The sequence below is a fragment of the Puma concolor genome, chromosome B2, assembly GCF_028749965.1.
Source record: "Puma concolor isolate L17-30 chromosome B2, mPumCon1.1.hap2, whole genome shotgun sequence".
In the NCBI taxonomy this organism is placed as follows: Eukaryota; Metazoa; Chordata; class Mammalia; order Carnivora; family Felidae; genus Puma; species Puma concolor.
Window position 1 is genome coordinate 102941841 of NC_141671.1, and position 14132 is coordinate 102955972.

At 41.3% G+C, this 14132-nt stretch overlaps 1 protein-coding gene across 11 annotated transcripts in view; it reads left to right on the forward strand.

Annotated features, from left to right (window-relative positions):
* The window catches only part of RFPL4B (ret finger protein like 4B), an 82480-nt gene that overhangs the window by 55736 nt on the left and 12612 nt on the right, over positions 1-14132 (forward strand). For 7 of the 11 annotated variants that reach the window (XM_086707630.1, XM_025925335.2, XM_086707627.1 and 4 more), the window contains one exon: positions 2664-2750. Coding sequence is in view for 2 of the 11 variants with exons in the window: in XM_086707636.1 (XP_086563762.1) it covers positions 907-1054; positions 2664-2750 (235 nt within the window). In the remaining 9 variants the exon portion in view is untranslated. Of the gene's footprint in view, positions 1-906; positions 1055-2663; positions 2751-14132 lie in introns of all 11 variants that reach the window. The other 4 variants (XM_086707629.1, XM_086707636.1, XM_086707635.1 and 1 more) reach the window with 2 other exon arrangements.

Genomic DNA, 14132 nt, shown 5'->3' on the forward strand with positions numbered 1-14132 from the left:
ATACCATAGATACCACCTATGAATAAAATAGCTATAATAAAAAAGCCAGATGAGAATAAGTGTTATTGAGGATGTGGAGAAATAGGGATCCTCATACATTGCTGGTGGGAATGTAAAATGGTACAGATTCTTGGTAGAACAGCCTGGAAGTTTCTTTTCGTTTAACACAGTTGCCACATGATTCAGCAATTTTATTTCTGGTTATATACCCCAAAGAAATAAAAGTACATGTCCACACACACAAAAAAAACCTGTACATGAATGTTCATGGGCATTATTCTTAATATATCCAAAGGTGGAAACAGCTCAAATATCTAGCAGCAGATGAATAGATAAATAAAATGTGGTATATTCATAGAATAGAATATTACTTGGCAATCAAAACAAATGAAGTATTGGTATGTGCTATTACTTGGACGGACTTTGAAAGCGTGCTAAGTGGAAGAAGCCAGTCACAGCGAATCACATATTGTATGATTCAACTTAGATAAAATGCCCAGAGTAGACAAATCCGTAGGTACAGGAAGTAGGTTGGTGTTTGCCTATGGTTGAGGGGTTGGGGGCAAATGAAAAGTGACAACTCATGGATATGGGTTTTCCTCGTTAGGGTGATGAAAATATTCTAAAACTGATTTGTGTAATAGTTGTACAACTTTGTGACTATACTAACAACTATTGTAAGTTTCAAATGGGCGAAATGCGTCCTAGGTATGTGAGCTATAGCTGAATAAAGCTGTTATTATAAAAGTACCGCACTGTATAAGTCTATATTACCATTTGTTCTATTTTTATATTTGTCCTTTATCACAGCCATAATAGACTGGCATTCTCAGCTTTTGGCTCTAAGCTAGAGACAAAGTAGACTCTCCATTTCTTGTGAACTCTCATATCAGAAGGTTTTCTCAGGTATGGTAGCTCACAAAGGAATGCCACCAGCTTAGCTTTACTACAAGAAGTCCCAGGAACACCTGTTCCAGGTCAGCTTCTCACCTGGTTAGTCCACATCGATTATCATCGCATGGAATTGGTTCAATCAGGAGAAAATAGCATCAAGGTGAGCCCTTCCCGATTTTCCATTTCTCTAAGATAATTTACCATGGTTCCTGGGGAATCGATCTATTTTATGTTCAGCATTTTGCTCTTAGAAACTATTTTGTTTGTAGGCTTCTAATTGAAACCAAGTCATCCTCCCAAAAATCACAAAAAACAACTCTGGCCCACAGCAATTTGTTCAGTAGATTTTAATACACTTTTATTTATCTTCTCTCAGTACATTGCATGGTCTGCAAGGATAAGAAGTTCCGTTTTATTTAATTTTGTATTCCGTGGGCTTGACATAGTCAGGGCTCAGCAAGTGGTTTACTGAATGATGAATCAATAAATGAATGCAGAAAACAAGGTGAGCAGAAATAGTGACATTTACCTGACACATGGGCCACAAAGACAGCCATGCCAATTTGGGTGAATATTGCTCAGGAAGTGATACTCTCAGGCTGAACATGGAGGGTTTTGTTATTCACGAGTTAGCTTTTCAGACCACGGAAAGTAGAAATTTGTAGTCAGTTTGAACTTCACAGGCTTTGACAAAGGTGGGATTGTTGGAGCAATTTCTTAGTGAGTGAGTGAGCCTAACTGGCCCCCATCGAGGGCATTTAAAGTTAGTGTGCAAGCATCTACTTAGCTTCTCATCAGAGAAAGGGAGGGGAAATAATTACTTGTTGTATTCCAGAATCTTGGAGATTCTGGAAGGCCTTCAGGAGCATCCCCTGAGAAATGTCCATGACCTATACGGCCAAAAATAATATTGAAAGAATAGCTAATGGAGGGTAAATACAAAATTGGGATTGTGCTAGAATTGAGTGGATTAGGAGGAAACTATCTGGGCAGGTTGCTATGAGGCAGTGTGCTGGGGCCTCAGGAGAAGCCACCGGCACTTTGGGTCACTGTGGCACTTTGGGTCACTGCATTTACTTGGGCTCACCCAGCTGCGTCACACGCCCCGGGGCCATTGTCTGCTGTGTCAACTCCAATCCACCACCACCTGGAAAGTGTGAAACTTGGTCCACAGAAGACCACTGAAAAGGGTTAAATCCTAAAGGCACAAAAGGGCAATTTGTAAAGAAACTCAGTTCACAGGCGTTGACCCCTGCCTCTCTCCTCATTTTCACACCTCAGACTGCAGGATGATGTGTGAGGATTCCTTTCTCTTTAGTTTCCCTCCTCCAGAAAGAGTAAACCTTTATCTTTCATCGTGTATTATCTGGCCAGCTATTTACAGATAAGGCCAGTGTCTCCTTCCCGGATCTGCAGAGCAGACCCTGATAGGCTGATTCTTTCCTCACTGTACATACTCATGGATGGTAGGGAAATTGTATCATTTTCCGCTAACACATCTGAGTCCGATCGTACCTACTGATGTAGTAACTTATTTACCTTTTGGCATAATGAGGAATTTGAGTTTCCATTATAGTTTATTTTATTCCATTATAAATGCCTAAATTTTCCTGGGATATATGCTAAGCAGCCTAATTCTTTGATCATTCCTTTCTTATTTTATTCCATTTTATTCCATTAAAAATGCCTAAATTTTCCTGGGATATATGCTAAGCAGCCCAATTCTTTGATCATTCCTTTCTTATTCAAAGCTGCTTCTCTCTGAGCAGGGAAGCTCCAGGAACAAACTGGAAATCAGGACATGTTTGGATGGAAGAGAAACAGAGCGCAACCGCCCGTCTGCCTCATTCTCTGATGTAAGTGAAGATACCTCGGTTCCATTAGCTGAAGTGTCCATTAGCTAATCAAGAATTTAAGCTGAGTGTTCCAAAGAGTGGAAACATGAGGCATGGCTGGGGCAGGACCTGGTCACTCAACAAATATTTGTTATCTGCCTAAGCACTGGGAATACCAATAAGAGTGAGATGAATTTTTTGCCCTCAAGTCATTCATGATGTATTGGGAAAGACAGACAAAAATCAATGAGGGTGCCAGGTGCTATGAAAGAGGCAAGCCCTAAGCACTAATGGGGGCAGGGGCGGTCTGGAGGCACCTCACATTCCAGATCCCGGAGACCCAAGACTCAAAGCGGGGTCAAAGGCAAATTCAAAAAGGCCCCCCCGCCCCCCCGCCACCATCTGGTGGTTCAGATGCAAATCAAACATCTTTAATTTAAACTTTAGCATTTGGAGATATGTCCTTGAGGCTCAAATGTAAAGAATATGTGCTCACAGATGAAGCTTTCCCTGCTGATTCAAAGGAAGCCAACTTGAGCCCCATGAAGCCTTTTGATGTGGGGAGTAATCACTGTTTGTTTTCTCTGTGACCACAGAGAATTCAAGCAAAGCCTTTTTCGGAGCAATAACAATAGCTATTCTTTTAAATACTCCCTGCATTTCCTATTCTGTTAGGTACTTGGCATATGATTTTTATAGAAATCCTGTAGAATAGTATTAGTTTACCTACTTGGCAGAAAAGAAAACAGAAATAGAGAGAGGTTAACTTAGTAATTTAGTTGCTCAGATAGTTTTGGAGCAAGGGTTTTAGTCCATGATGCACTGCCTCTAGAAATCCCTGCTTTTAGTTATATCAAACCTGCAAATTATAATCTTAATCTAATTTATCAGTGCCTGCAAATACTTCCTGAACAATGTCTCTAAAATGCTTTAAAATGCTTACTTTTAAGTTTTTAAAAAAAATTTTTAATGTTTATTTACTTGAGAGAGAGAGAGAGAGAGAGAGAAGGGGAGGGGCAGAGAGAGAGAGGGAGACACAGCATGTGAAGCAGGCTCCAGGCTCTGAGCTGTCAGCACAGAAGTTGGACACTTCTGAGCCTAAGTTGGACACTTAGCCGACTGAGCCACCCAGGCGCCCCATTTTTTTTTTTCAGGCAAAGGCATGTGACATTTCTGCCACTGACGTGAACCAAGGGAGGGCTTGTTATGTTAGAGCGATTGTCAAAATTGGATACATTCTTAGCGGTGACAGTCAGGGGGAGAAATTCTTCTGGAGACCACACTACAAATATTGTTTTGAATTTAGAGTCATCGCCGTCCATTTTCTCTGCAGGGTGTGCAGGGGTTAGTGCACATTTCTTGGTTTCTGATGTTTTTCTGTAAGGTTCTGATTTAAAAGTTCATTTCCTTACACACCAGGAGCAGTGTTTGTAGGTCAAGCTCCCAAAGTGTGAAATACTTGAACTCTCTAGGAAATATCCTGGGCATATGATTTAACTTTTGGCTGACTAGGTCTTGACTGGGGACATTGGAAAATATGAAACAGGGAGAAGGGACCTCCAACCACTGGTGCAGGGACCTCATTTTGTATCTGGCCTGAATGGCATAATTAAGAATCTTAATAGCTTTTTGGCAGTCATCTTACTTCTTGATTACTGCATCCTCTCACTGCTTCTGCACGAAGCTGAATCCGGAGTGTATCTGCCTTCTCTGTTCCCATGCTCAGGAGAGTAAACAGTCTGGATGAAAAGCCACACCACCTGCAGATCAGGGACACTGCAGACACTTGGTCTCCAGTCTCGGCTGGGTCCTCAGAAATTCTTGTCAGTGCTTATACTTGTTCAGAGTGTCCAGGTCCCTCAAAGATTCCCCACACTCACCGAAGTCCTTCTGACCCCCTTTAGTGCCCTCTTCTTCTGTCTCAGCAGATGACCTTGCTGCACAGACACCGTGGACATTTAGGTCTTAGGTAAGCCCATCATCAGCCACCAGTTGAGTACCTAATGCTTCCTTCTATTGACACCCATGCATGTTCCCAAGATCTGTCTTCTGGTCTCAGAGAATGCCTCACTCCTTTCTCAAGTCCAAGTCCACTAGGACACGGACCTACGTCAACTGCCCCCAGGCCCCTCGGAACTCTATGGCATCTCATTCCTAGGTCATTGTCCCACTCTCCTGCCTCTCCAGCCTTGCCTTCCCCAAGGCTCCTAGAAAAACAAACTGGTCATTTCCTTTTCAGCTACCATCCAGGCTCTCTCTTCTTTGAGAATTCAAATGGTCAAGGGAGTGGGTTTAACCCCTAACTTTGCTTTCTTACTTCATACAGGTATCTGGCTTTTGTCCCCACCATTCCTTAACTTCTCTCACTATGGTCACCAAAAGCCCCTCATGGCCAAGATACAACTGACCTTTTTTGGTCCTCCTGGGTCTGTGTGTGGCACTTGGCTCAGCTGACCACTCCCTCTCTTTAAAAACATTCTGTGTATTTCCTTGGTTTCTCCAACACTCTGCCCTTCTGGTTTTCTCCATTCCAGCCTGGTTGTGCTTCCCTCCATCTTTCATCACTTAAAAGTTCACTGAAGGTAGCATTTGGTGGTACAAGAGTGAGAGTTTCTGAATTAGATCGTCTCTTACCATGTGTGCTTCCATAGATTCTTAACCCCTCTGTATCCCAGTTTCCTCATCTTTTACAACGAAATTAATTAACAACGTTTCACATTGTTATGAGGATTGACGCAGATAAATGCCTGTAAAGTACTTTGTATGGATTTTTCATTTCAAAAGGAAAATTTAATTGCTAAGAGCTAACACAATCATATCAAGAAGCATTTCAAATAAAATATTATACTTTCCAATCTGCAATAGCAGCTCATCCAGATTCCATCATGCTTTAGATTTTTCCAACTGTAAGTATCCTAAGAACTATTTGGACCACGAATTTGTTGTGACAGCGCCGGTTCAAATTTTTTACTTATAAAGAAACATTTAGCAGGATTTCTGAGCATCTAAGACTGTTATAAAATAACTGGATGTCTAGTTTGCGTGATTATCTGAAGCTTTTTTTTCTTTTAAACAAAGCTGTTATTACTAAAAAGAAGATTCAAAACCACAAAAAATCTCGAAAGCCTTGTTTGGAATCACAAACAAATTTTGTTTAACTTGTTTTCATAATAAAAGCAAGCCATTATTAAATCTTTGAAAAAATAGGTACATTCAACCTTTCTTTCCAATAAATTAATATAATTTCCGGAGATTTACTGGCTCTTAAATACAAATATGGTTGATTTCAAACCTATGTGTGGAGCTCATCATAAAGCACCACCACTAAAATGCTCCTAAAAATTGAGATACATGAGTAACAGAAAAATCTGTTAGTTCTGACCTGGTATTTGTTCTATTTCTTATTTGACTGTTTTAGAAAATTAAAAACCTATATCAACATTTCAGATTTCTGATGCACATTTTTGCCCGAAATCTCAACTTCACTATCTGTGGTCAAAGTTTACAGATTCTCCTGAAGGTGCATTAACCATTTAGAATGTTAAGACATTGTTTAGTGAATTTTTTAAATTCCCTAAATTGCAAGCATTTTGGTTCTCTGGATTCTTTGATCTTGGAACATCACATCAATGGGACGAGGCCAAGCGTTCCATGTTTTAGAGGCTATGCCCATTTTGGCCTTACTAGGATGACCTATTATGTTGATTTGCTCGGGGCAGTCCTGGTTTTGGCAGTGAAAATCCCTTGTGCTGAGAAATTCCCCGGTCCCGGGGCAAACCAGACCAATCGGCCACCCTAGGCTCAGCCAAATCCTCCATGTGAACAGACCAAAATTTTCTCCTTGTTTCAGACAACAACAACAACAGCAGCAGCAACAGCAACAACAACAACAACAACGAAAACCACCACCACAAGACGAAACAAAAACAACCCCTCGTACTTTCAACTCACTGTCCCTAATTAGAAACTAAAGACATTGATTGCATGTTGCAAACAGCTCAGCCAGGTTTATTTATGTGCTTTATTTCGTGTTTCTTTTTCTTACAACCTGGAGCTGAATGTTATAAGTAAACATTCTCAGATCAAAGTGAAGCAAGTTGGGCCTACCGTTTTTGAGCATCAGATGTCTGAACAGGTTCTATGTCTGTATCAACAGCACTTTTGTCTTTAACATCCACTCAGCACTTAGAAATTGGACTTCTGGGGGCGCCTGGGTGGCGCAGTCGGTTAAAGCGTCCGACTTCAGCCAGGTCACGATCTCGCGGTCCGTGAGTTCGAGCCCCGCGTCGGGCTCTGGGCTGATGGCTCAGAGCCTGGAGCCTGTTTCCGATTCTGTGTCTCCCTCTCTCTCTGCCCCTCCCCCGTTCATGCTCTGTCTCTCTCTGTCCCAAAAATAAATAAAAAACGTTGAAAAAAAAATTTAAAAAAAAAAAAAAGAAATTGGACTTCTGATTAAAACTGTAAGCATCCTTGCATCTGGTGATCTAAGACCACCAGTCATTATGAGAGTAGGTCCAACTCCTGACTTTTTGTGGGAAGAGTATTCACATTTTTGTTGATTTCACTTACAGTTTACTGACCACTGGAAGGTGCGTCTTTTACTCCCCCTGGAGGAGACCAAAAACTGCCTCAGTTTCTAGGACATCCCACATGGAGGAGGCCCAGTGAAAGCTGGCAGAAAGTGGCAGGGCCATGGAGTGACTCCCCCCCACCCAGCCATCTCTGCTTCCCGGTGCAATTTAAGGTAGATGAATGGTTCACTCTGGGCTCCAGGCCAACGAACTGGCCCCGGGGGGAAATCATTCTCACACCCACGCTTGATGAACATACACCCTGCAACTCTCCTTCCTGCCCAGCAGCCCCCCAGATGGAATCCTTATACTCGAGGAAGCAGCGGGTCTTTCATTGCCGTCTCTGGGCTACAAGAATCAAAGAGCAAAATGGATGTTTTCCTCTGAGAACTGGCACTGAACAGAAGGAAGGAAACGACTTCTCCAATTCAAGCATGTTTTAATCTCTGGAGAAGTGGGGACTGGGGAGGGGCAGAATTGGCTGAGGAATCAGTGGGAAAGTCATAAATTTTGTCTCTTATCCCGGTAACTAAGATTCTTCCTTTACAGTGCCGCCCACTCCTTCTTCTTTTTTCAAAGAGTTTGGATAATGAACAATCACTTTCTAAATTCTCAAGTTCAAAAATCTCTCAGTGGAGGAAAAACCGGGAGGTTTTGAGTAAATCTCCAAAGGCCGGACGGATCCTTTATAAACATGCTTGGAAATTTCAAGATTCACAAACACCTCATGAATATACTGCCCTAACCTGATCTAAAGACTCTGGCACCAAAACAGGTCAACAATTCTTTACTTCTTATCTTTAGTACTTTAAATATTTTAAAAGGTCAACTCGTATTCTTTCGTTCTTTTTAAGACCACTGTTCAAAGATAGAGTGAATGGTAAATACTGTTGAGGTCTGCTTTTAAACACAATGGCTCAGTTTGCCCTGAACCTAATTCTGAGGACACAGTTAGACAAATCCAGATGGACCAAGTGGCATGGACTTAACAAAATGTCAATGTCCTGGGGAAAAAAAAAAAAAAAAGTGGTGCCGGTGGGCTGTTCTGGAATAAAGGAGATTTAAGAGATATGACAAGCAAATGGAATATAGACTCCTGCACCTCGGTTTTTTTTCTTGTGATAATGATATTGTGATTATAAAGAATTCCTTCACTCTTAAGAATCACATGCTCAAGTATTTAGAGGCAAAATGTCTTGATAGCTCCAACTTATTATTTTTTTAATCAGTAAAGACAGAGATAAAGAAGGAGAGAGCGAGAGAGAGAGAGAGGGAAAAGGAGAGAGAGAGAGAGGAGAGAGAGAGAATGTTAAACCAGCAAAGAAACTCCAGCACTCAGAAATTGGACTTCTGATGAAAGACTGTAAGCATCTTTGCCTCTGGTGGTATAAGACCACCAGTCATATGAGAGTAGATACAACTCTTGACTTCTTGTGGGAAGATTATTCGCATTTTAGTTGATTTCACTTACAGCTTGATTGATTTGGAGTTCACGTTGGAAAAACTCCCTATTGCTTATTGTTCAAGGCCAGGCACGTCCATAAGCTCACCATTTGGCTGCCGAGCCTCCACTATTCCTGTGTGTTCTAAAGATCTGCCTTGACTCCGGCTTCCATTCAAGCTCCATTCAAGCTAGCAGGAAGAGCTTTACTCTCTGAAAAGGTATGTCAGAGCAGAAGAATTTTCTTACAGATGTCCCTTCTAGAAAGATCCCAAATTCGTTTCTCTCAATTGATTTTTCAATTTCTACACCCATCTCATCATATTTTTAATTTAATTTGCAAATAAAATGGCATTTGCATTTTCTTGAGTAACCTTGTCCCTTCAATTACCTCTCATTTCCATTTCTAGAATCTCAATTATGTTATGATATGACGTGCCACAATTGCATTGTAAAAAGTCATGAACCATGATAATAGGGAGGCTATTCATGAAGATATTCCCTCACTGTCTATTCACACTAAGGGCCTGATTCATAAATTTGAAAGAAAAATTCCATGATGATGTGAGCTCGTGGAGAATCTTTGTTTTAATAGGTCAAATAGCCCAGGGTACGGGGCATGTTCACATGTGGGAGTTTTTCAACACGGCTGTTAAAGCAAGCCTTTGGGGCTTCTTACTTTAAAAAAATATCAAAAGTAGTTCGATAAAAATTCACTTTCTAAAAAATAAAGGACCCTCAGTCCCAAATTTGACCATTCTATTCTTTTTCTGACTCATTGTTTTTGAGTACCTGACAGCACATGGGTCTATAAAGACTGATTTTCAGCAGCTCATTGGCAAGGTGGACAATTTCAAAGCTTTGCTCCAACTCTTTAATATCTTTGAAAGACTCACCTCTTCATTGCTCAGTCTTTCACCACTTGTGCTTGAAGCACCAATATTCTTTTCTCAAAATCCATTCTGTAATTCAGTTAACTTCAATTGGAAATTTGGCATTGCTATGCTGGGCATCGTGTTGCACAAGGTAGGGGAAAGATGAAGGAGTACGATGTGCCCTCCTGGCTTCAAAGGAGAACATGACCATCAGGGAATGGAAGATACACGTACACACTATTCTTACCTTAGCTGTAGTGTGATATGTTGCATATGCGAATGATAAACGAAATCTCGTCCTGGTTTCTTTCATTACTCCAGCATAATTAAAGGCTTCTTCCTCATGATTCAAATGCTGTCCACCCTTCACCAAGAGTGGTGCACGTTGTATGATGGTTAGTTGGGTTACCAGCGTAAAATGTGAGTTTCCTGACATTTCATTTAATACTTTAGCACCTATCAAGCTTTGTGGTATATAGTAGGGCCTTGAAAATTGTTGCATAAAGTGAATGGATGGATGGATAAGTGACGATCACCAAGAAAACCTGGATGCCTATAAATTCTTCCACGATCAGATCGATACAAGCTTCAGGGTTTGGAGGCTTTTGATTTCTATATGTTTCTGATATTGCTCTGTGAACCCAGGGATAAAATCCCTATGGTAAGGACAAGGAAAAGGAATTCAATTGTTTCCTCTCTCTCTATTTTTTACTACTACTTTTCTTCATTTGTAACAAATTGAATACTACAACAAGTCTTCAACTCTACAATCACGATTTTAGAAATTAACTTCTATACCTCTACTCTGCACTTGTTCGGTGTCTGGTCCAGTTTTATAATTTTCTTACCAATTCCCGGTAGGACAACCTATCCTAGGTCAGCAATTCAATTCCGGGACCACAGAGTTCTTCACTCATCTCTAGTCATTTGTAAGGAGATTGTACCTCAGTACCCATTAGGAAGTAGAAATAAAGTCTAGATTCAATGGACATACTGTTTCCAGCGCTACAAAAGAAACATTGAAATGGTTTTTTGAATATAAAGACCTTTAGGTCCATCTGATTACTTGGACAGGAGAGGGAAAGATTAACTCACTTTCAAACTACTTGAGTTTAAAGTAATGTTGTTATAGAGAATAATGTGTAATATAGAGACGGCTTCAGTTAAGTATCAAGAAGTCAAAGCTATTAAATGGCTTGTAAATCTTGGTGCTCAAAACAATGAATGAGTGGTAAAGAAAGCAAGAAAAATACACTTTTTCTTCCTTGAGAAGACGTTAAGGAAATGGCAACGAATCTATAAATGCCACTGGTGACTTCTGCCTCTTCTTGGTAGGCATTTAAATGGCTTGAGTGGCAATTAAAGGTGCTTTACACACATTATCTATAATTCTCCACAGGACTGTGCATGAAGCTCTATTTCCCCTAGCTTACAGATAAACAAACTGAGTCTCAGAAAGGTTCAATAACTGGCTTTAGGGAGACACACCTAGAAATGAAACCCAGATCTATCACTCTCCATGAATACAATATCTACATGAACTTAAGAAATTCGTTAATAAAATGAATGTCTGACGTTGACCTAATGATAGCATTGAGCGGTATACCAAGCTTGAAAGATGGTAGTGTAGCTTCCACGTTAAACCAGGTCTGACTTCGGCATCTCCAGCTTCAGGATGGTTCTTCAGTATGAGAATGGGCCACCATTCTTCCTCAACAAGTCTTTCCATTCTTCCCATTCTTCCCATTCTTCCTCAACAAGTCTTGTCTTAATGCAAATCGCAAGATCAGATCTATGTCCCGGAGTGAACTTAAGTTTTGTTTGCTTTTTTGTTTTGTTTTAATCTCAGTAACGCTGGAAGTTTTAGCTTTCCTCTAACTGTTAGTAAAATGTTTTAGGCATGTTACAAGAATTTCCGATAGACGTTACTAAGAGACGTATATATTTTGGAGATCCTTCCTAGTGCACGTGAAATTCTCGAGGCTGTATCTTTTGTTGGATGTAGGGTCATTCGTGTATTAATTATTCGCTGTATAATTATTCATTGGAGATGTATTTATTACCCTCTGTATGTCAAATGTTACACCAGCTACAGGATAGGCCACATAATTTGCAGGTCTTAGTTCAAAATAAAAAAAAGTGTTCAAAAACGAAGAATTTTAATATAGCAACAGCAGAACATTAAGTCAGGCGTAAAGCCCTTCTCAGTCTTCCATACAATTGCATAGATCGGGCATCTCTAAAGCTGACCCTGGCTAGGTGCTCAGGATATAAAGGTGAGTAGAAACTGCTCTTGACCTCATGGAACTTATGGTCTACTAGGACAGACAGATTAGAAGCAATCACATCAAATATTTTGATTATTTGGCAATAATAAAAACAGTATTAGTAATAATTCCATATTAAGTACTCCAAAGGGGTGGGGGGGGGGAAGATTCTATGAGATAGTTTATCCAAGGAATGGGACTTAGGCCTGGGTTCTGGGAAAGCTTTACAGAAGTTATGTTTAAAAGACAAGAGAAATAAACTAGGGATGAAGGGAAGGAGGAGTCCCTCAGGCAGAAAAAATATTTCATCAGTACTTGCTCAGGGGCTAGGGGGAGGGGCTTAGCCCATCCTAGAATTGGATGAAGGACCCTGTATATGGGGGGGAAAGGGAAAGGGTGGTGGGAGTTAAGACCGCAGAGGTAGTTCCCAGACGCTGGCCAGTACCTGGCCTTGTAGGCCTGTGTAAGGATTTTGGTCTTTATCTTAGGGACAATGGGGATCCACTGAAGAGTTGTAACCAAGGAGCAGGCAGTGGTGGGTCTGAGTAACAGAAAGACTGGAAGGGGGCTAGGGTAGATACAGGGCAAGCAGTTAGGCTGTTGTGGTAGTTGGGGCCAGAGCAAGTGGTAGCTTAGCCTGGGATAAGGGCCGAGGTGGTGGGGAGATGTGGCTGGCCTTTAGAGATGAGGGCTTGGGGCAAGCACGTGCAGAAGGGAGGGTTTCGGCTGAACTTGCAGGAGCATGATACCGGCAGATGTTTAAAATTAGGGGCCCAAATGACATTTTGCTTGGCCTTGCTCCTCCTAGAAACTATTCAGAAAAATGGGATAAATACATATTTGGAGCATGAGAAAGGATGAAAAACTTCCCTCTTCTACTAACCCGTCTCTCTGTGGGGGAGAGAAAAATTGGTGACTGTTTAGTCTCTTGAGTAGGGAGAGCAGTGGGTGGTCGAAGTTAGAGGTCCGAAGCCTCCCCTACGTCTCCAGAAGCGGGTTTGTCCCGCACTGTTGGATTAGTCCGGAGGGGGAATGGATGGCCTGAAGAGGTGAAGTGCAGAATTTTTGCTGTATTTTCCTTTACCGACGCTACAGCAGTGCCTTCGCGACTCTCAGCTCTCCTTGCGAAGGGAGGTCTGGCCATTTCTGGAAGATCTGTAGAGATAGGAAGCCCCGAAAGCAGGTCTTTCTTGTAAAAGTTCTCTAATTAAAACTGGCTGCCAAAACCCGGCACAGAGCAAAACAAGCCATTTCTTTGATATAATTAATTTAAAAAATCATAGCGGAGCCCTCTCAGTCTTTTGGGCTGAGGAACAAGAGGGTGAGCATCATCATAGCAGGAGTCCCCTCTTTCCAATGCCTTTGCTCTCCTCCCGATTTAGCTGCTGTGATTCCTACTTCTTTTCAGATGCTCCTTTCCCGGGGCCGAATTCTCACCTACTCCAAGGATCATCCTAAAACGTTATTCTCCCCAGGGTAATTTTTACAAGCCCATGCTTGTTATAGCAGGAAAAAATGTATTTGGAATGGTGGCATTTCAAGCTCTCTGCCAATGCGCAGTGCCTTCAGCCGTTTGCCAAATCCTTGCAAAGCTGGTCCTACCGCGGGTCACTAGTTATCAGGTCACTAGTCGTGCGTCCATCACGTACTAAGTACAGACTATAATTACTTAGTAAATCCTATTAAAATGAAGCCCACCAGTATTCATGTGTAGTAATATCCGTGGTCTGGCGAACTATATCCATAATGAAATCCTATTTGAATTTCGCAATCTCTTTCCCCACTGACCTATCGGAATCGCTAACAAGCTCCAGTAACAAGCCCGTTAGTGACAGATCGGTGTTACGCATTATTTCCTTTCTTTTGGCCTCACTTGCAGAGAAATGAGCAGAAGTTAGATACCAAGAAGAAAAATTAGAGAGGATGGAGCAAATATAGGCTTGTTGATCTTCGAAAAATTGATGCCTGGCAACATCGGAAGAGCAAGAAACTCAAGACCTGCGTGAATATTTTCTTTTACGTAGACATCATTCGGTCCTCTCAATAAGGGTTGATGCTTTGGGATTTATTATAAAAAACACCAGAATGCTTGTTGTTAAGTTCTCTGTGATGCTGAGAAAAGTGATTATAAATTTTATAAACTGATTTCCCCTCAGCGAGGCAATGTCTTGGCTAATTTTACTCCACTGCTTCTAAAATCATCATGCTACAAATCTCGATGAATCTAACTGCGTGAGGGTGCAGATCTC